General features: G+C 39.2%; 1 protein-coding gene across 2 annotated transcripts; it reads left to right on the top strand.

The window, feature by feature from the left end:
* The first annotated feature begins 584 nt into the window (after positions 1-584).
* On the top strand, positions 585-21466 carry LOC132159766 (laminin subunit alpha-3-like). 2 transcript variants are annotated; one of them, XM_059569367.1, is made up of 38 exons: positions 586-858; positions 1897-2010; positions 3138-3256; positions 3430-3510; positions 3612-3709; positions 6784-6825; positions 7020-7171; positions 7277-7387; positions 7503-7614; positions 7721-7882; positions 8503-8699; positions 8830-8946; positions 9017-9171; positions 9232-9373; positions 9499-9598; positions 9916-10032; positions 10127-10297; positions 10457-10608; positions 10682-10870; positions 10960-11108; positions 11199-11361; positions 11513-11640; positions 11720-11858; positions 12016-12117; positions 12200-12348; positions 12488-12602; positions 16059-16202; positions 16319-16449; positions 16525-16656; positions 16736-16877; positions 18101-18210; positions 18281-18458; positions 18539-18688; positions 18778-18940; positions 19022-19152; positions 20888-20978; positions 21059-21175; positions 21261-21466. In XM_059569367.1, the coding sequence occupies exons 1-38, from the start codon at positions 676-678 to the stop codon at positions 21401-21403; spliced, it is 5091 nt and encodes a 1696-aa protein (XP_059425350.1). In that variant the 5' UTR covers positions 586-675; the 3' UTR covers positions 21404-21466. The 2 variants fall into 2 exon arrangements, with proteins under 2 accessions (XP_059425351.1, XP_059425350.1); XM_059569368.1 differs by lacking the exons at positions 20888-20978; positions 21059-21175; positions 21261-21466 and adding an exon at positions 19442-19519 and having other exon boundaries at positions 585-858.
* The last annotated feature ends 1138 nt before the right edge of the window (positions 21467-22604 follow it).

The raw sequence follows: 22604 nt of genomic DNA, 5'->3' as shown, positions 1-22604 counted from the left end.
CCACTATTCGAGCTCACTGATTGGTTTAAGAATAAACCGCCAATTTATCTTATATATTTTTGCTGCATATGCTACAGAACAACAGCAGTTGTACCAAGCGGTGCCAGCCCGAGTAATTTTCTGTTCATTGCCAGTTCATTCAGTAAAGACAGTTAACAATCTAGCTTCTGAGTACTAAGTTATTAACTCAACAATAGTTAATTTTTTTTGCAGTGGGCCGCGCAAACATATGTGTTTGGCTGTGTGGGCCTCGAGTTGAAAAAGGCTGTGAACCACTGCTCTAGACCAAAATTAAACAGTTATATATATATATATAGTCCTGCAATAGAAAATTAGTGTTTGGATTTTTGCCGTCCTTTTTAAGGCATACTTTATCAGATTCAGTTTTTTCCCATTGCCTCTCCCACTGTGCAAACTTGCATGCGTTTTTTCACTGCATATCCACTGCTGAGACATTTAAAGTTAATTATTTCTGAAGTCACAGATATTCCTTGACATTTCTATTGGTGTAGCCAGCATGTATGTAAACTGCCCTACCTCTCTTCTGTACACACCGCTATCACACACCTGGAGAGAGAAACAGGAAGAAAAGGGATTTTTGAACTTTGTCAGGAGTCAACGTAGGTTGTTGTTGTAGGAGCGTGGAGTTGCAGTGAATGGCACGCACATTTATAAATGGTTAAGTTCTTCTTCCTGGGAGTCCAAATGCTGTGGACTGGAGTACTGTTGCTGTCCTGTCTGGATCTATGGGTATCTGCAGAAGATTTATGGGACAATGATATTCAAGTCCAAAAACACAGCCATCAACAGTCATGGGGGCGTATTTTCAGAAAGTATTGTGATTCGGCACAGATTAAGGTAGGATTGTTGTTGTAAAAATGCCCTTCTGCAAAGAAATAACAAAAAAAGTCTTAAACCAGTCTGTTTTGTTAAAGCAACTAAAAGCACCTTAAACCAGCTAAGATCAGTAAAATAATGTTTGTTTCAGCAGTGTGATTTTGTTCCTATTTGGTCCATTTCTTATTTATTTATTTAAATTAAAAGTACAGTTAAACTAGATTACTCGGGTTTGATGCATCAACTGCTAATATTCTATTTAAATTGTTCAATTTAGAGCTTTTCAGTGAATCCTGAGCCAGCTCACAAAATGATTAGTTTCACGGATTCGTGTCCTTCAAACGTATTCAACCTAAGTAACAACTCACCAACTTATCGTCTCTTTTGAATATGTAAATAAATAAAAAATCAAATTTTTGACAGAATTTTTCAATAAAACTATTAACAAAAATATGTGACATGCAATGACGTAAGAGAATGACGGAATCATTTTTGAAAAGAAAAGATTCAAAGATTCCAAAGTTAACCATACATGAATGGAAATTTAGGACCCCCAGGCGAAACAAGTTCAAACACGGTTCTCTTGTGAAGGTATGTCAGATAACAGACTAAGCTTGAATTCATGGACATGCTGCCAGCATAAACTGCAGAAAGTGAAGAAATTAACCCTCATTTTCTATAAACCGGTATATATATATATATATATATATATATATATATATATATATATATGCAAAGCATTCAAGTTGTTGCAGTGGCCTGTCTTTAATGTCAATTATGTGAAGTAATATCGTACCTTCAGGGTTAAAGTGCAGGTTCGCAGCATGTAGGTGTTTTCAATGAGCCGTACAAACTATATGCCCAATGCAGAAGCTATGAAACAACTCCATAAAGATTCTTTAAAAGCATTCAGGTTTTTTTTTGTTTTTTGGGAATGTGTAAATGGTAATTAACATTCTGTGTTTTATCCAAAAGTAAACCATTGTTAGGTTTTCCAATATGTCTGCACACGTTTGTTTATCTTATATGATGCTTTTGTCTGCATTTGCACCATGACAGGACTGTGATCGTGGTTATTACAGGGAGCGAAGTTTACCACATAAGGGACGGTGTGTGCGGTGCAACTGCAATGGCCTGTCCAATGACTGCGACACACATACTGGAAAATGTTTGGTAAAATATGTATATTTTAAATTTAAACATAAATAACTTTATTTTTAGAAAGATCACTGTAAAAATAATCCGTAAAATTTACGGTAAATAAATGGCAGCTGTGTAGTTAAAAAATGTGGTAGCAACATTTTATGATCAAATATTATGTTAATATACCAACCTATGGAAGTACTGAAATCTGTGTTGTACCTTTATAATACACTGATATGCACCAAAAGCATGTGGTGATGAGAAAGTCACATGATGAACCTAAGCCAATCACAGGCAGCTTCTATATACTAACATATGAAGATGCACAGTGCCATTCACACAAACACTAAACACCATCATGGTAACACACGTGAAACTGAAATAATGCAATAAACATTAATTTAACAACATAAGACAACCCAAATGAACGAAACTTATAAAAAAAATAAAAAATAAGAAAAAACAGCAAAAGAAATAAATAAAAATTCAACAAAAAAACATCAAATTTGAAATGTCATGCAGAGAATTCTGGGAATGTCAATTTACGGTAATTCACTGTAAATTATAAATAATTTTTTTTCACTTCCAAAAACAGTATTACATATTATGTCCAATACAGTCTTTTACTGTATATAGTAGGGGAACTTGCAGTTAACCAGGTAATAGGTTTTTACTGTAGCATTTTTACAGTCTTTTACCGTCATTTTAATCTTTGTTATTATATGCCCTTCATTTTTTGTTAGTATATGTCACTTGAACATGAAAAGATGTTTCACAGATTATGACCAAGAATGTCAAATAAAAGCAATTTCGTCCAGGCTTGTAGTGCAATTTTCATCCAGCCACATATTATGAAATATACAAATAAATTATAAAAACAATAAATAGATATATTATACAATATTTTACTGTATATTTATTTGTTTTTGTATTATATATTTTAATATATTTTCAATATTATAAATTGTATACATTATTTGTAGGTTGTTAATCTGTTTACAATTAACATGTCATTAAGACCATATTTGTGATCATATTAATTTAATCATATGGTAACATCTGTAATGTCATCTTTTTGAGTAATGCATCGCCACTTTATTGTTTTGTGCTCAGTTCTTTTTGTGTGTTGTCACGCTGAAATGACGCTGTATTTGCAGAACTGCCAGTGTAATACAGCCGGCGATCACTGTGAGCGTTGCAGGGAGGGTTATTACGGCAGTGCTGTTATGAGAACATGTCGTATCTGTCCGTGTCCCTTAGCAGACCCCTCTAACAGGTACGACGTCATCTATTCATTAAATAAAATACATACATGACAGTTTCGCCTTTGTTAAAGCAGGAAAACTAAGTTAATTCATCTATGAATTTCTTTTATTAATTAATTAAATTTTATTGCTTATTATATTGATTTTTTATTAATTGAAATATTGTTTATTCATATTTGTGCAGTTTTGCAGTGGAATGTCTCAGGGTTGGAGATGAGTTTGAGTGTTTGTGCAAACCTGGTTACGCTGGAGTTCGATGTGAAAGGTGTCTTTAAAAAAATAAAAAACACAGTTTATATTTGATTGAAATAATTTCATTAAAACACAAAAGTTTGCATGAATGATTTTGAGATTCACTCCTTTTAGGTGTGCGCCTGGATACTATGGCAATCCTTTAGTGAAAAGAGGAAGTTGTCAGCCATGTGACTGTGACCACGGTTATGTATGTAACCCGCTAACAGGTGGTAAGTGTCACAGACGTAGTTCAGAGGTAGGCATTTGATGAAGAAGATGCAAAAATCCAAGGTCTTTTACTTAAATTCACCAACATAAACGTAGTAGATCACAGGAGAAATACTTCTACATTACTATTAGACGATGACCTTCAATACCAGACCCTGACTAAGGAGAAACTGAAGACTTAACTAGAGCAAACAAACAAGAACTAAGGCATTAGTGGGTATTTTCAAAACCGAATATATTTAATTATCCCACAACATAATTTAATATCCACTTGGGGGAGCAGTTAAACAGTTTATTAGAAACAATCAAAGCTGACTTTCAAACTAATTGTTTGGCATGCTTACTCCAGTCACACAATCCTTCAGAAATCCTTTTAACAAAAATTTTCTACAAAAAAAAAATATTTATTGTTATTATTATTATCATTATTATTAATGTTGAAAAGAGCTGAGAATATTTTTCTGGGTTTTTAGGGGGAATAAATTGAAAGAAAAGCATTGTTTTTACATTTGTTACAGTTATCTATTTGTTACATTTATATTATTTACATCAAGCTTTTGAAGGGTATAGTGTTGTATATTGTTATTGAAACTTCATAATGTTTCACTTGATTATACATTTAGTCAGGAATTATAGTTTGGAAAAAGTCTAACTAGTAAAACGTTTACACGTTATGTGAAAACTAGTACAAGTATATAAATAAATAAAAAGAGACTTACTCATGTTTATGATCTCTGCTGAATAAAGAGCTTCATTCTTTTTTTCTGAGGAAATCCATTTCTCAAATCCTCAACCATATCACATCTTTTTGGGGTGAATTATGTGTTATTCCTCTCATCGCGAAGCAAACAGTAAAATAAAAAAACTTGAACAGTCTGGCTGCTTTTTCTTCTGTTATGGGCGTATTCAAGCCGCGCGCTTCAGTTTGAATCTGAATAGCGCGTTCGGCGCGGGGGCGTGGTCACATTAGATATAATGAAGGGAGACATGAAAAACAGACATTGCGTTGTTTTCATATGGATTACTTTATCACAGAATATCTGTTTTCGGCGGCACTTGTTTAGTTTAAAAATAGACATGTCAAGCTTTCTATAGATATCTCTCTCATGTATTTTCGTTGAGTATTCACGGAGTTACAGTTCATTTAAATGACGTGTTTGTAAAAGAAGATCAGCCCAGACAAAGGCTGCAGACAGCCCACCTTGTTTGTTATCTTTATTTTATAAGTGCACAAAGGTTTGTTGTTATTATGTCTGTATCCAAAAAAAAGTAGACCCTTTACAGATTCGATTGATGTATTGCTCTTATCTGTACGATTAAAACTGAAAGTGTAATTTAAGTTCTTTTCGGGGTTATCAGGAGAAAATGACTCAAAACGCGTATCCGCGTTAATCGACTTGAGAGGGTTAACACAGTACACGTAGCATGGGATTTTAAATAATAAAAAAAAAAAAAAAAAAAACCGATAGAATAAAAAAAGAATAGAGCAAGCTAGTGTTAGAGATCTTTTCACATACACATACACATACACACACACACACACACACACACACACATACAATTGCATAATAAATGAAGAGAAAATAGAATACAAATAGATTAGAAAGGTAGGTAGATTTTTTTTAAAGAATAGAATTAGAATAGTGAGTGTTAAAGTTAGAGGGTCAAATAAAGATGGAAGAGATGTGTTTTCAGCCGATTCTTGAAGATGGCTAAGGACTCAGCTGCTCGGATTGAGTTAGGGAGGTCATTCCGCCAGAAGGGAACATTTATTTAAAAGTCCGTAAAAGTGACTTTGTGCTTCTTTGGGATGGCACAATCAAGCGACGTTCACTTGCAGAACGCAAGCTTCTAGAGGGCACATAAGTCTGAAGTAACAAATTTAGGTAAATGGGTGCAGAGCCAGTGGTAGTTTTGTAGGCAAACATCAATGCCTTGAATTTTATGCGAGCAGCTATTGGAAGCCAGTGCAAATTGATAAACAAAGGTGTGACGTGTATTCTTTTTGGCTCATTAAAAATTAATCTTGCTGCCGCGTTCTGAATTAATTGTAAAGGTTTGATAGAATTGGCTGGAAGACCTGCCAAGAGGGCATTGCAATAGTCCAGCCTGAACAGAACAAGAGCTTGAACAAGGAGTTGTGCTGCATGTTTCGAAAGAAAGGGCTTGATCTTCTTGATGTTGAATAAAGCAAATCTGCAGGATCGGACAGTTTTAGCAATGTGGTCTGAGAAAGTCAGCTGATTATCAATCATAACTCCAAGGCTTCTAGCTGTTTTTGAAGGAGTTATGGTTGATGTGCCTAACTTGATGGTGAAATTGTGATGAAACGATGGGTTTGCTGGAATCACAAGCAGTTCTGTCTTGGCAAGGTTGAGTTGAAGGTGATGGTACATCATCCAGGAAGAAATGTCTGTTAGACAAGCTGAGATGCCAATAGCAACTGTCGGATCATCAGGATGGAATGAGAGGTAGAGTTGAGTGTCATCAGCATAGCAGTGGTATGAAAAGCCATGTTTCTGAATGACAGAACCTAATGATGTCATGTAGACAGAGAAGAGAAGTGGTCCAAGAACTGAGCCCTGAGGCACCCCAGTAGTTAGATGTTGTGACTTGGACACCTCACCTCTCCAAGATACTTTGAAGGACCTATCTGATAGGTAGGACTCAAACCATTGAAGTGTGGTTCCTGAGATGCCTTTTGCCTTTTGTCAGTTGAGATTATATTGCCACCTATTGGCTTGGCATGCTCTTGACAGTGCATCATAGCATGCTTTTGCATTTTCACGTGTACAGAGATTTTTTTTTAATGGAAGAAGGAAAAACTCCTTCTGTTTATAAAAATACCCATGTACATGTGGACATGGCCTAAACAAGCAGCACCTTGAAAAGAGTTAATTAGTACAGAAATTAAACAGAACCAAACAAGCACACACAAACTCAGAATGTGACTACTAATTTACATAATAATATTATACATTTTAGATTGGATAAAAAAATTCAATATTTTAATGTTGATGCTAATATTCAAAGTGTTATATTACAGTGCAAACATCTTTGTTCTTTGTTCCCATAGATTGTTATGAGGCCGACGACCCGAATACGGACAACTGCCTCGGTTTGTTCCTCAAAAAAAAAAAAATCTTAAAAATTGTGTGAAAACACAATAATATTGTGGACCTATATATTTCTGCATGGGGGCTCGGGGTTGTTTGTATATTTCAGTAATCCTGTGATATTTATTCATAGGCAATGTGACAATGAATGACAGGGTTGATTAGGATTGACTTACTCCGGTCTTTTTCCTGTTAGAGTGCGATGCCTGCGTCATTAAGTTATTGGATGATCTTAATGCGATGGATGATGAGTTCTCCAAACTGAAGACTCAACTCGAGCTTTATACTCAAAATGCTACTTCACTCACAGAGCTGAAAAAACTTGAAGATGCCATTGCTGGGACAAAGGTCCCTACCAGAATCTTCCACACCAACACTTTGGAATTACATTAAAACACCAAGTATTTTAACACACCATTTTTTTTTTTTTGACAATCATTTTCGCTTCTTTAGGTTTTGGTCCATAAGTACACTCAATCTGTCTTTGCATTGAAACCAAAGGTTTTGGAGCTTGAATCTGATCTTAAAAGTATCATAGATGACCTCACTTTTCTCAGTAACAAGGTACCGTTATTGTTTATGGTGGTTTATCTATATGTAGTCCATTAATTGGAGCATGAAATCCATTGTCGTCATTACCTGACCTAGAATTACAGAATCAACTTGTTTGTTCCTACAGGCACTTGAGATGTTCTGTACTGCAATACAGTTGTTAAAGACTCTGGACCAAACCTATCAAAGAGGGGACAACCTACGATCTGAGAGTGTGAAACTCTTACAAAAGATACAAGGTGTACCCACTAGATCCGGCTGAGATTTTGAAGCCAGAAATTTCTTCTTGAAATGTCTTTCTTCATCTTACTCACCAGTTGCACTTTTCCATCTTAACCCTAATAGAGTTCTTGGAAGAGTTGAAGCGATCCAACCAAACGGGTGGGAACACAGAGGCAGCCACCAGGATGATAAAAGAAGCCCGATCGATGCTGGAGAAGATGCAAAGACAAAGCTGTAGGGTTCAGAGAGAACTGGCTAACGAGGAGCTCAGAAAAGCACAAACATGTGGGTCAATTGCTTCTGAATCAGATCAATTAAAACATGTGTGCATAATCTTGGAGGGCCAACATCCTGCAGAGTTTACTTGTCCCAACACAATTGCATGAAGTTTCCAATGGAAGACCTTGAGCAGCTGATACTGAGCCAGATTTACCAACACAAACCCTCATTTGGTGTTAAAAAAAACAGTGTTACGATTTACTTAAGACACACAGTGGGAAATTAACAATGAAAAGGCATGGAGACAATTATTTTTGCGACTCGCTTTATTGAATATGCATTTATTGGAGTCTTCCTTTCGATCTGTAAATTTATGGGAATAGACACAAATCACACAATGCAATTTACTAAGATTTGCTCTCGTCAGTTCACTGATATTTGCAGCATTATTTAACGCCCTCCAAAAAAAGTAAGTCTGTAAGCAGACGGTAATTTGTGCTGCTCGGAGTAGATTGTGCTGGTCATTATGGAAATAAGATGTTGCAACTGTGTTCTTTTATGTGCACCTTGTCAGTAAATCACCCACAGAATACATAGACATAGAACTGAAATTAGGATTTTGTTTTAGGAACCTTAGTAGTAAACAAACTCCTTCATGGTTTCAAGTGTGCTTGTTTCTCTTACAGTACTTAACCTCATCGTGAATGACCTGATGGTTCCTGTGAATGGCTCCTTGGAAGTGGCTGATCGTATTAGACAAAAACTCATGGATCAGGCAGAAGATCTTAAAGATATAAAAGAGGCGCTTACAGATGCACAGCGTGATGTTATCAAGGCCAATGATGTGAATAAACTCAACGAGGAACAGCTGAGAAATATTTTGGTAATCAAATAATAATAGTTGGCGAATGTAAAAGATGCTGACATGAAAAACTTTTTTGGCCATCTTTGAGAGCCACTGCTTTATAAGATTCTTTATTTGTTCACACCTTCATTGATTGATTGTTCAACAGAAGCAGTTCGAGAAATTGAGTAAAAATCAAGAAAATATCATGGCCAATGTGAACATGACCAGAGAGACACTAAAAGAGACTTCGGATTTCCAGAAAATGATGGCTGACCTAACAAAGGTGACAAATAAAGATATTCTTTTGTAAAACGTTCACCAGTTTTGGATACTTACCTTTCGTTCTCTGCCAGGAAATTAGTAATCTAGCAGCTTTGATTGACGGAGCAAAAAACAGTCTAGAGGCAAAACTTGAGCTGCTCGCCAATGCAACTGCTAAAGCGGGAATTGTGAGACAGGCTGAGGAGCATGCACAGGAACTTATGAAGCTGGCTATGGATTTTCAAATGTAAGTCCTCTAAAGATCCTGTTTTTTCACAACATTTTAATGACTGAATGTGTCTTAAAGGTTCATACGGAGCATCACCAGTTCAACTGCTGTTCAGAAAGCAATTGAAGCCATCAAAGCATTCACAAGCGTCATTGATGCCATAAAGGAGGCGGAAGCTGCCGCCAAACACGCTAAAGAAGTTGCAGACCGTGCTTTTGAGGTAGAAGTGATGATAGGTGGTCGATATTAAAATATAATAATATTTTGTCAAAATGAAACTCTAAAATCAGTTGTTTTAGTGAATTGAGTTAAACTTACTCTCTTTCTCTGAATTTCATGTCCCAGGATGTGCGAGGACAAGATCTACAAAATAGAGCCAATGATTTGAAAAACTTTGCAAATACTCTGCTGGAGAAGGCTAAGGAAGCGGAGATACAGCTAGAAGGTAAACACTGTCACATTTAATTGACATAAAATAGCATCCAGAGCAATAGTGCACAGTCGCAGGACTTCAACGTCACCACCACCATTTATCTTTTGACAGCTCTTTTAGTGTTTATTTTAAAAAGAAAGGTTAGAACTGGAAGAGTGCATTCACAATGAGGCTATAACAGCAGACTAGTGAGTAGATGAGTTTACTGACTTCAGGAGAATGGAACCTGAAGTGCTAAAATTCTAACTCATTTCCAAACAAAATCAACTAGAAATCACAAGTATTCACAGGCATGTTGTGCTGTTTAGTAACAAAACTGTCATCTGCAGATGTCACGCAAAAATGTGAAGCTTACAAGGACCTGATCCAGATGGCCAAAGACAAACAGAACTCCATGCAGCAAGTCTTGCAAGATCTGTTGGAGAGGATGAAGAACATCAGAAGAGGTGAGAAGCTTGTTTCGCTCATACCTTTTTTTTCCCACAATAAATGTCATCATGGTCTTGTCACATGAACACTTGGGTGGTTTGATTTTTTTAGATGATATTCCTGTCCTCATCAACGAAGCCAAAGAAGGTGCAGCAGATGTGAATGCCACAGCAGACGATGCAAAAACCAGAATGCAAAACATCAGCGAGGAACTTAACAAAATCAAGATTTCCTCTCTAGATTCAAACCTGACCAGCTTACTTGACGGTGTCAACAAAACATGTCAGTCTCCTCAATTCTTCTTTCCAAAAACCTTGAGTTGATATATTGCACATTATTCCGAGTTCAAAGATGTCTGTCAAACAAAGTATGAGCATATAAGTTTCTGTCCTGGTTTTGGAGGAACGTCACTGAACGCTAAATCTTTATAATCTTTTACAGTGTCAGAACTGGATCAGTCTTTCCCTTCACTGATTAACAAACTAAACAAAGTGATGAACCAAAGCGGCCGCATGCCTAGTTCAGCCAACATCTCCAGCGGCATCCAGAAAATCAAAGACTTGATCGAACAGACCAGGGACGCGGCCAACAGGGTGAGTTCTCAGGAAAGCAGAGATGTTTCTCCAGTCACCTCCAGATGTTGATCTCGTACGTTCTTGTTTCTAGATCAGGGGGCCGATCTTGTTTTCTGGTGATGCTCACATTGAACTTCGACCTCCTAAAGACCTAGAAGACTTCCGAACCTTTACTGCTCTCAATCTTTCTCTGCACCAACCAATATCTCGAGGCGATGGAAGACGTAGAAGACAACTGGGTGAAGACAACCAGTTTGTTTTATATCTTGGAAATAAGCAAGTGAGGAGGAGTTCGATTACTTCATTTATTAGAGATGCATCAATGTATAAGCAGTGCAGTGTTTTACTTGTAGTTCTCATAATCAACAGACAGTGAGGGATTTCATTGGCCTGGTTGTGAAGGATGGTGTCCTGTTTTGTGTCTACAAAGTGGGTGGGAATTTTTATGAGATAAAAACCAGCGAAATCACCAAGTCTGACAATGCCAAAGCTTTTATGGATAGGGTGGATTTCCGCAGGTAAACTCCATTTGCCATTGTATATCTCCACCGATTACATACATCTGCATTTCTGAAAACAATTTGTGCCTTTTTTAATTCCCAACTCAGAGTTTATCAAGATGCGCAGGTCATATATACAGAGATTTTCACTTCAACTGCACCCAACCGGCTGCCGCCTATGATTAATAAGCCTAACGACATGAATGGATTGCTTGATCTGGATCCCAATGAAGTTGTCTTATATGTAGGAGGATACCCAGACGATTTTGAGGTAAATAAGTAAAAAAAAAGAGTTGTGAAATGAGGCCAACACCTTTTATACTTTCTTCAAAGTTCTCAGGCTTTTTTACGGTTGTTTTTTTATTTTATTTTTTTCAAACATTGTTTTCCTATCTCTCTATATTCTGAATCTGGCCTTTTAGCCACCCAAAGAGCTTCGGTACCCAGGATACAAGGGTTGTATCGAGTTTTCTACATTAAATGATCGTATCCTTGGCTTGTACAACTTTCAGCGTGCCATCAACATCATGAAAACCGACAAGTGTCAAAGGTACCTTGTTTTTCTTTCAGATGAGGTCTTGATCTCTACTTCAAAGTTCAGAGTCATTGTTCCTATATTCCGTCCCTAGGGGAAAAGTCCAGATCCCGGGGGATTATTTCGATGGCACAGGTTACGGAAAGGTTGCTGTTTTACATTACAACGCTCTTATTAAGTTCGTAGTTAGGAGTCATCAAATGGATGCAGTGCTTTTTTATATGGGAAACGAGGTAAAGACTTAACAAAAGATTTGATTCACATTACCAAGTTTAACACATCATACACCAGAATCTAGCATTTCAATCCAGATATTAAAAAGCAAAACAGTTTCTTGATGCTTAATGTCAGAAGGTTTGAATTTATTATTATAATTTTTTTTTCTTACAGAACTTGCACTTCTTAGTTACATTTGAAGGAGGCTATATTGTTTTGCAAGGAGAAAAAAAGGACACAACATTTTTTGAAAAGTCAACAGAAAAAGTTCCCCTAGTAAGTAACTATTTCCTGTAACTATTTTCTTAATAAATATGATTGCATATTATATTCTTATTTCAATACATTCTTCCTATAGAGAAATTCCATCAATATTAAAATGATTCTGAATGATAATAGACCAGCAACAATAACTGTTGCAGACAGCATCAACATTTTTTTGGGAAACGTCAAGGGGCTCTTTGAGGAGGCCTACATCGGGGGTGTTCCAACTGCAGTCCGGGAAAAGTACTTTTATTCTCTTTTAAGTTTTTTTTTAATCAGTGCACCTCTTCAACTTTGCATGATTCTCGTTAAGGACCGAGTAAATACCCGAAAAAAAGTGACCCAGATATTTTTTCATAATATTGTATTTTTCTGTCTCCAGATATAATATTGTTCTTCCGCCACTTAGAGGATGTGTCAAAAACGTCAATGTAGATGTCGCTGCTTTCTTTATAGAGGAAGTTGGAATCGTCCAAGGTTGTCCAGATCTTTTACTGGTAAGTGTTACATTCATTGACTTTCTGTTTCCCTATTTTTGTAATGTCCCGTTTCTTGTTTAGTTAATTGATTAATCCCCACCTGTTCTCCATTCCCCAGATTACCTCCCTCGTGTTTAAAAGCCTGTCTGTTTAGTTCCTCCCTGTCCGCGATTATGTTACTGTCTATGTTACCTCTGTTGAAAGTATTGATGTTTATTAAACTCCTCTTTTGATTCATTACCCTCCTCGTGCGCTTACTTTCCACGCCAGCATACACAGCTTGTAACAGAATCGCTGACCGAAAAGTGAAGTTAGCGGCATTTTTCTTTCTTTTTTGTTTTGTTTATCCCCTCTCCCGGAATGGCCTTACCAGCAGTCCAACTCCTGTGCCTGGAGCGACTGGACCGTTCGCTGGAGGACCACACCAGGGACTTTCTCGATCTGGCGTGCCTTCCCCGACCGCTCGCTCTCTAACTTTTATTACACCTGCCTGAGCGAGCGGTGTAAGGCATGCCTGCCAGCGAACGCTCCCAGAGAAGATTTCGCTGCTTTCGTGGAGTGGGTGCTGGAGAAAAATAGATCTTCGTTCACCATCTGCACCGCTGAAGAGGATATCTGAATTTCCTTTTTCTCCGCTGGCTCTGCCCAGCCCTGTATCTCCTGTTTCTCCGCTGGTTCCGTCCAGCCCTGATCCTCCTGTATTCCCTCCCAGCCTCCCTCTCCCACCTCCTCCTAGACCAGTCAGTTCCCCTGCTCCATTTCCGCTGGTTCCGCCCAGCCCTGAATCTCCTGTTTCTCCGCTGGTTCCGCCCAGCCCTGAATCTCCTGTTTCTCCGCTGGTTCTGCCCAGCCCTGAATTTCATGTTTCTCCGCTGGTTCTGCCCAGCCCTGAATTTCATGTTTCTACGCTGGTTCCGCCCAGCCCTGAATCTCCTGTTTCTCCTGTTTCTCCGTTGGTTCCGCCCAGCCCTGAATCTCCTGTTTCTCCTGTATCTCCACTGGTTCCGCCCAGCCCTGATTCTCCCGTTTCTCCGCTGGCTCTGGCCAGCCCTGAATCTCCTGTTTCTCCGCTGGTTCCGCCCAGCCCTGAATTTCATGTTTCTCCGCTGGTTCCGCACAGCCCTGAATTTCCTGTTTCTCCGCTGGATCCACCCAGCCCTGAATCTCCTGTTTCTCTGCTGGTTCCGCCCAGCCCTGAATTTCATGTTTCTACGCTGGTTCCGCCCAGCCCTGAATCTCCTGTTTCTCCGCTGGTTCCGCCCAGCCCTGAATCTCCTGTTTCTCCGCTGGTTCCGCCCAGCCCTGAATTTCATGTTTCTCCGCTGGTTCTGCCCAGCCCTGAATTTCATGTTTCTCCGTTGGTTCCGCCCAGCCCTGAATCTCCTGTTTCTCCTGTTTCTCCACTGGTTCCGCCCAGCCCTGATTCTCCCGTTTCTCCGCTGGCTCTGGCCAGCCCTGAATCTCCTGTTTCTCCGCTGGTTCCGCCCAGCCCTGAATTTCATGTTTCTCCGCTGGTTCCGCACAGCCCTGAATTTCCTGTTTCTCCGCTGGTTCCGCCCAGCCCTGAATCTCCTGTTTCTCTGCTGGTTCCGCCCAGCCCTGAATTTCATGTTTCTACGCTGGTTCCACCCAGCCCTGAATCTCCTGTTTCTCCGCTGGTTCTGCCCAGCCCTGATTCTCCTGTTTCTCCGCTGGTTCCGCCCAGCCCTGAATTTCATGTTTCTCCGCTGGTTCCGCCCAGCCCTGAATTTCATGTTTCTCCGCTGGTTCTGCCCAGCCCTGAATTTCATGTTTCTACGCTGGTTCCGCCCAGCCCTGAATCTCCTGTTTCTCCTGTTTCTCCGCTGGTTCCGCCCAGCCCTGAATCTCCTGTTTCTCCTGTTTCTCCACTGGTTCCGCCCAGCCCTGATTCTCCCGTTTCTCCGCTGGCTCCGGCCAGCCCTGAATCTCCTGTTTCTCCGCTGGTTCCGCCCAGCCCTGAATTTCATGTTTCTCCGCTGGTTCCGCACAGCCCTGAATTTCCTGTTTCTCCGCTGGTTCCGCCCAGCCCTGAATTTCCTGTTTCTCTGCTGGTTCCACCCAGCCCTGAATTTCATGTTTCTACCCTGGTTCCGCCCAGCCCTGAATCTCCTGTTTCTCGGCTGGTTCTGCCCAGCCCTGATTCTCCTGTTTCTCCGCTGGTTCTGCCCAGCCCTGAATTTCCTGTTTCTCTGCTGGTTCCACCCAGCCCTGAATTTCATGTTTCTCCGCTGGTTCCGCCAAGCCCATAATCACCTGAATCTCCTGTTGCTACGCTGGTTCCGCCCAGCCCTGAATCTCCTGTTTCTCCACTGGTTCCGCCCAGCCCTGAATCTCCTGTTTCTCCTGTTTCTCTGCTGGTTCCGCCCAGCCCTGATTCTCCCGTTTCTCCGCTGGTTCCGGCCAGCCCTGAATCTCCTGTTTCTCCGCTGGTTCCGGCCAGCCCTGAATCTCCTGTTTCTCCGCTGGTTCCGCCCAGCCCTGAATCTCCTGTTTCTCCGCTGGTTCCGCCCAGCCCTGAATTTCATGTTTCCCCGCTGGTTCCGCCCAGCCCTGAATCTCCTGTTTCTCTGCTGGTTCCGCCCAGCCCTGAATTTCATGCTTCTACGCTGGTTCCGCCCCGCCCTGAATCTCCTGTTTCTCTGCTGGTTCCGCCCAGCCCTGAATTTCATGTTTTTACGCTGGTTCCGCCCAGCCCTGAATCTCCTGATTCTCCTGTTTCTCTGCTGGTTCCGCCCAGCCCTGATTCTCCCGTTTCTACGCTGGTTCCGCCAAGCCCATAATCTCCTGAATCTCCTGTTTCTACGCTGGTTCCGCCCAGCCCTGATTCTCCTGTTTCTACGCTGGTTCCGTCCAGCTCTGATCCTCCGGGTTCACCTACGTCTTCAGTTGCTCCGACTTTGCAGCAGGCTTCCGGAGCCCCGCCTCCGCCTTGGTCACCTGAGCCTTCTGCTCTGCCTTGGACCTCCGGACCCTCTGTGTCACCCTGGCTCTGCGGCTGCTCTGCTCCATCTTGGGCTCCTCACCCACCGGCGCAGTCTCCGTCTGTCGGCCCCCGGGTGTTGTCGGCTCCTCCTCTACCATGGCTCCTCCTGCCATCGACTCCACCATGGATCGTCATCCTGGCTGGTCTCTGGAGCACCATCTGGCTCTTCCTGCTCCGGGCTCCTCCCTGGCTCCTCCCTCCTACTCTACCCTGGGTCCTCTCCATTGCCTGCCCCTTGCCTGCCCCATGCCCGCCTCCAGAACTCCCACCCTCCCTCCACTGGAATTACCTCTGTTGAAAGTATTGATGTTTATTAAACTCCTCTTTTGATTTATTACCCTCCTCGTGCGCTTACTTTCCATGCCAGCATACACAGCCCGTAACGGTAAGACAGTTTCGCTGGATTACTTGACGATGTTTGTGTATCAGGAGAAAATTTATCTGAACTGTTTCTGGTTGCTTGTTTTCAGGGTTCCCGAGAGGCTGCTTTGAAATTTGGGAGTTCTCTCTCTCTGTCACCTCCTGTTAACGATACAGACTCCGGGACAATGGTTTCACTTGGATTTAAGATATCCCAGGAGAATGTTTCATCCTTAATACTGACTGGTGGAATGGTTAGTTGATTATTTTCCCAGATAAAGGGGTCTGAGTTTGCTATATTGTTTTTGATGCTTCTAATTTGAAATTTATATAAATTTGAGATTTATTGATGTTTTCCTTTGGTTTTCAGAATAATGAGTTTTTGCTGTCCTTCAATGATGGCTATGTTGAAATGCGTGATAATAAAGAAAAATTAACATCCACATACAAAAGCGAAACTGGAAAATGGCATTACGTAACAGCCTACAGAAGTGGAGCAAGGTAAGATTAAAATTTTAGATGAAAATAACTTGCAAAGATGCATTTCAACAGTTCATGCTGAACTCTTCCCATCAGGATGCAGTTAAACATTGACAACACGGATATTGCGGATCCACCATCACCTTCCATGTTCCCTGAACTTGGAGAAAATGTGATTTTAGGGGATGGTTTATTTGAAGGCTGTTTGAGGAACCTGTATATACGGAGGTTTGATGTTATGATTGCTTTATTGTGTTATCATAACTTATAACAGGAATAAGCCATTGATAATAGCCTTATGGTTCAGTCTACAGACCCAATACATACCGGCCGACTTGAGCAGATTCAATCAGACTGGAAATGTATCTTTGGGATTTTGTAAAGAAGAGCATCTGGACACTACTAAGAGGCGTGCAAGACATACTGGAATTACATTCAACAGCAATTCGGTATTTCACATGATCAAACTCTGTATTAAATGTGCAGTTTGGAAGCACTAAAGAAATGATTAGTGACATTATCAGGAAAAGAGATGATCTGCACAAATTAGAAAAGCACTCAAAATGGAAGATGTGAGGCAAATGTACATTTTTATGGAGGTTTCACTAATGCATGTACTGTAAATCGTATTTTATAGCTAAACTAAAAAGTTGTTTTTTTATGTTGTTTATTGTGCACTTAAATTATTAAACAAATGCATATTTTAAGTGTAAAAAATTAAAATAGTTCACCCAAAAATGAAATTTTATGTCAGTACTCACCCTCATGTCATTCCAAACCTGTAAGATTTTCGCTCATCTTCAAAACAGAAATTAAGATATTTTTGATGAAATCCGAGAGCTTTCTGACCCTCCATAGACAGCAACACAACTACCACGTTCAAGGCCAAGAAAGTTCGTAAGGACCTCATTAAAATAGTCCACGTGATATCAGTGGTTTAATTGTAATTTTATGCAGTTACAAGGATAAATAAAGACTTTTCAAAATTATCTTCCATGTCACACTGTACATAAAACAGTCTTTGTAAACATTTTCTTCGTAAAAAGAATTTTTGCCCAGCCTTACTTACTCTAACAAAAATATACAGATGATGAACTAAGAGAGATGTGCATTCCCTTCTGCATCTCCTGCATTAGCAGCATCACAAGGATGTGTCGTGGTTCTCTCGTGAACGTACGTCGATGACTGACACAGAAGAGAAGAAATTGTTTGAATTTTTTTGGGGCACAAAAAGTATTCTCATAGCTTTAATGTTAAGGTTGAACCACTGTTGTCACATGGACTATTTTAAAGATGTCCTACCTTTCTGGGTCTTGAACATATCAGTTGTGTTGCTGTCTATGCAGGGTCAGAAAGCTCTCGGATTTCATAAAAAATATCTTAATTTGTGTTCTAAATTTGAATGAAGGTCTTACATGTTTGGAAAAACATGAGGGTGAATAATTGATGAGAGAATTTTCATTTTGGGGTGAACTGTCCCTTTAACATGTCGACATTTCTTGCTAACAGTCACTAAGATAAATGTTGCCATAGAAGAAAGACAGTGGGTCTCATTCACCAAGCTAATGTGAAATCCCCATACAAACATTTGTGTACAAATCGTGATCCATTGGTCATTTTGAACTAAAATGTAACATTTAATGTTACATGTTTTGCTTTTTTTTTTTAAAAGGGAAGATCTAAAAAAGGCTGTAGAAACCCAAAGTCCATCAAAAACACCTTCCACCTTGGTTTCAACAGCCAAATGCAGTTTAAAATAGATACAGAGATGCTCAATAACAGGTAAATGGTGTAAATTACATATTAATACTCGATTTTATAGCACATTTACGAGATCTTTCTTTTCCTACAGGCTGCATTTCTCCCTAAATGTCCGTACCAAATCATCTGAAGGACTTTTACTCCATGTCTTAGGGAAATATGGTGTTACTCTTGTGATTTTATATTTGGATAAAGGAAAAGTCAAACTCTTTGTTGGGGCAGATGAAACAATCTCCTCTCAGAAGATAAATGATGGTGACTGGCACAATGTATGTAGCAAAAGTAAAATGTTGTGTTTTTATAACTGTGTTTCCAGAATCCCAAGTTTTAATTAATGTTGTGCGTTCAGATCAAGTTCAACTGGAAGCAATACAACTATTATCTAGTGGTGGATGGCGTTCCCACACCCGCTGGACATTCGTTGAAAGGATTCACACATGATCTGCAGTCTCCTGTCTATGTGGGACTCGGAACATTTCAGATGCTTCACAAAACCCAAGTATGAAAGTGTAACTTCCCTATTTCAGCATGTAGCTTAACCACAAGTCTTCTGTTGTGTTAAAGTCACATTACACTTTTTTTTCTCAGGAAAAAGTGCCTCAGAAGAGTATAATCGGATGCATTAAAGACATCAGGGTTTCTAAGGTTCTCCTTGTGGATCCAGCTTTCAGTCGTGGGGTTACGCCCTGCTTCGAAGGCGTGACAGAGAAGGGGGCCTACTTTGCTGGAAATGGCACACATTTGGTGTTCGGTTTGGCCCTTTATGTTTTTACATGTGTTTAGTGACAGAAAAATACATTGAAAAATTTAATCAAATGTTTTTGTCTGGCAGAAAATTACGTTATCTTTGGTTCTACGTACAACCTGAGTTTTGAATTTCGACCCAGGAAACTCACCGGCCTAGTCTTCCACAAAATCGATAACCATGGACAGACACTCACTCTCTTTCTCAAGGAAGGAAAGGTGAATGAATATAGGGTTTAAGAATATTTTTAGCATTCTTTGAGATGCAACACTGTATTTTGACTATATTATTGGTAAAAATGGGATTTGAAAGGAAGACAAGAACAAAAACAAGATATGCAAGTAATGCTTAGCAAGTATACAGTTGTGTTGTATATACTAAACATGCTGTTGTGCTTTTTTACTTGATTCTTTTCGCACATTGTCAGGAAATAGCTTACTTTTGCGTTGATAAATCAGTTGGATAATAGGCATAGTTTACCCAAATTATTTTTTTTACATTTGCCAGTCCCTGCCATCGATTTAGATTTTCACTAAAATGTTATGGCTTACAGTATATTTTGCTGTACGAATATTTTAATATGCATTACACAAAAATAAAGATAAAAAATATGTTTTATTCTAGCTAAAAGTATTCTTTATGATCAACACTTGAATATAGGTAGGTTTCATAAAAATGTATAATTTTGAGCAAAAAAGTGGAAAAATCTATTTTTTATTGTAAACTACATCCGGCTTATATTCAGTACGATTATCAAAGCAAAAATCAGTAAACTGCTTATACCATTGCAAGACATATACCATTTCCTGGATCATAATTTTACTCCATAATATTACGCATTTTTCATTTATATACTGTCTGTTGCTGATGATAGCATTATTTTTTAGCTAGTTTTTCCGTCCTTTTCGTGTGTGTTTTTACTCGGGAGGTTTTGTACTCGTTCAGAAGATGTGTACTAGCGCCCCCGAGTGTATAACAGTGAAAACACGAGCGGGAAGCGTTGTCCTCAAAATGAAGAAATATCTCGTCAATGGCGGGGAAAGATTTAATTACTCACCCTTGTGTCGTTCCAAACCGGTAAGACGTTCGTTCATCTTCAGAACACAAATTAAGATATTTTTGATGAAATCTGAGAGATTTCTGATCCTCTGTAGACAGCAACGCAACTATCACATTCAAGGCCCAGAAAGAAAGGAAGGTAATAAGGACATCAGTGGTTCAATTTTATGAAGCTACGAGAATAATTTATGTGCGCAAACAAAAATAGTGACTTTATTCAACAATTTCTTCTCTTCCGTGTAGATTTTTGACACGTGTTCATGAGAGTACCATGACACGTGCTTGTTTTAAATCAGAGGAATGAACACGCAGAACAAAATAGTTAAACCACTGATGTTACATGGATTGTTTTATGGATGTCCTTACTACCTCTCTGGGCCTTGAACGTGGTAGTTCTATGGTCTATGGAGGGTCAGAAAGCTCCCAGATTTCATCAAAAAATATCTTCATTTGTGTTTTGAAGAAGAAAAAAGGTCTTACGGGTTTGGAACAACATCAGGGTGAGTTATTAATGACAGAATAAAAAATTGTTAGACATCACACAAAAAAAAAAAAAAATGTTGCTATAGAAGATGACAGTGGGTCTCATTCACTAAGCGTACGTGAAATCGGCATACAAACATATTTACTCATACACCAAATCATGATTCATTGGTAATTTAGTACTAAAATTCATTGCAACTTATTGTGAAAAAAAAAGGAACTAGGGTTGGGGCGACAGACAATGCCATCATCCATCGCCGATGGCTAGCAGACATCAGGATGTTGATCCAGCATCGTGTTTGCATGAATATACTTGCATTAAGTACATTTCAGGCCTGTTACTGGACGTTAATGTTATAATTCTGTTCAGTATCACATACAGTATGCAATCTGTGTGGACTATGCTTATAGGTGGTGTTAACAGCGTACGATGGACAGCAGCGCTATGACACTGCATTGATCCCAACAAGACCTATCTGTGATGCATTTCACTATGTGACAGGTACGATTTTACTGCTTTTTTCTAATTAAAGTAGATTATATATAATTGTTACAGCAAATGTGAGGTTTCATTTATTTCAGTGTCCATATGGAAGAAAACTATCAAGCTAAGAGTGGATGAAGTGTCCACACAGCTGAAACAAAAGTCTGTGTACCGTCCTCCATTGCATGAAACGATCTACATCGGTGGCATTTCAGGTAAAGCCAGCTTTGATGAAACAAAAATGCCTCTTTTCTTTCAAGAAATGCATAAGATTTTACATTTCTGTCTCTGTTAATGCAGAGAATCGAAGCAAATTAATGGAAATGCGAGCTTCTTATGTGGGGTGTTTGAGAAACGTGTGGCTTAATCAAGATCCTGTCACATTTGATGACGTAACAAGCTTATTCGGCCCCATAAACACCAACGAGTGCCAAGCGGAGTAATGGAAACAGAATGCATGCACAGATCAGAAGACCAATTCTGGAGTTAAACAGTTTGCAAAATACAAATTATGATTGTTTTGGGTAATTGTATTGGAAAGTGACATTAAAAATAGTCTTGTACAAATACAGTACAGACCAAAAGTTTGGACACACCTTCTCATTCAAAGAGTTTACTTTATTTTCATGACTATGAAAATTGTAGATTCACACTGAAGGCATCAAGGGCTATTTGACCAAGAAGGAGAGTGATGGGGTGCTGCGCCAGATGACCTGGCCTCCACAGTCACCGGACCTGAACCCAATCGAGATGGTTTAGGGGTGAGCTGGACCACAGACAGAAGGCAAAAGGGCCAACAAGTGCTAAGCATCTCTCGGGGAACTCCTTCAAGACTGTTGGAAGACCAATTCAGGTGACTACCTCTTGAAGCTCATCAAGAGAAAGCCAAGAGTGTGCAAAGCAGTAATCAAAGCAAAAGGTGGCTACTTTGAAGAACCTAGAATATGACATATTTTCAGTTGTTTCACACTATTTTGTTATGTATATAATTCCACATGTGTTAATTCATAGTTTTGATGCCTTCAGTGTGAATCTAATATTTTCATAGTCATGAAAATAAAGAAAACTCTTTGAATGAGAAGGTGTGTCTAAACTTTTGGTTTGTACTGTACATAATGAAAGCGTTAATGTTAATGAAGCCTCAAATGTAAAAATGTGTATGGAAATAAAAAAATATTATTTTAATTATTTAATTGTCTGTGTTTCTCCTTGTGGATCATAAATGTATTTACACAGCTGGTACGTCTGTGCTGTTTGATGCACCACAGAAAGGAGTTCAGGGCATAAAGACTGAGACGTCTCCCTGCACTTTCATAATTAATTCATAACATGTGCATTAATGTGTGAATAACATGTACTTCCATTTTCAGCCCATGCAGAAAGCTTTATTCCACATTTCTTGTCTTGTTTGCTTTCGGTCTTGTGTTATACACATAAATGCAGTGAAAATTAAACTGTTGTACTTACTGGACAACCTCATGACCATCATTCTGAATTGTGTTGAATTTAGTTAAAAGGTTAAATAAATGAAACAAATAATGTAAATTCGATCACGAAAAGACAAATATATATAAATTATAGTTCCATACAGTGGAAAATCATTAAAAATGACTAACCATTGCTCTCGAAAAAGTGATTAAAGTT

Source organism: Carassius carassius, chromosome 16 (assembly GCF_963082965.1).
Source record: "Carassius carassius chromosome 16, fCarCar2.1, whole genome shotgun sequence".
NCBI lineage: Eukaryota > Metazoa > Chordata > Actinopteri > Cypriniformes > Cyprinidae > Carassius > Carassius carassius.
The sequence above is the reverse complement of the archived record's forward strand: the minus strand, read 5'-3'. Positions and strand labels throughout refer to the sequence as shown.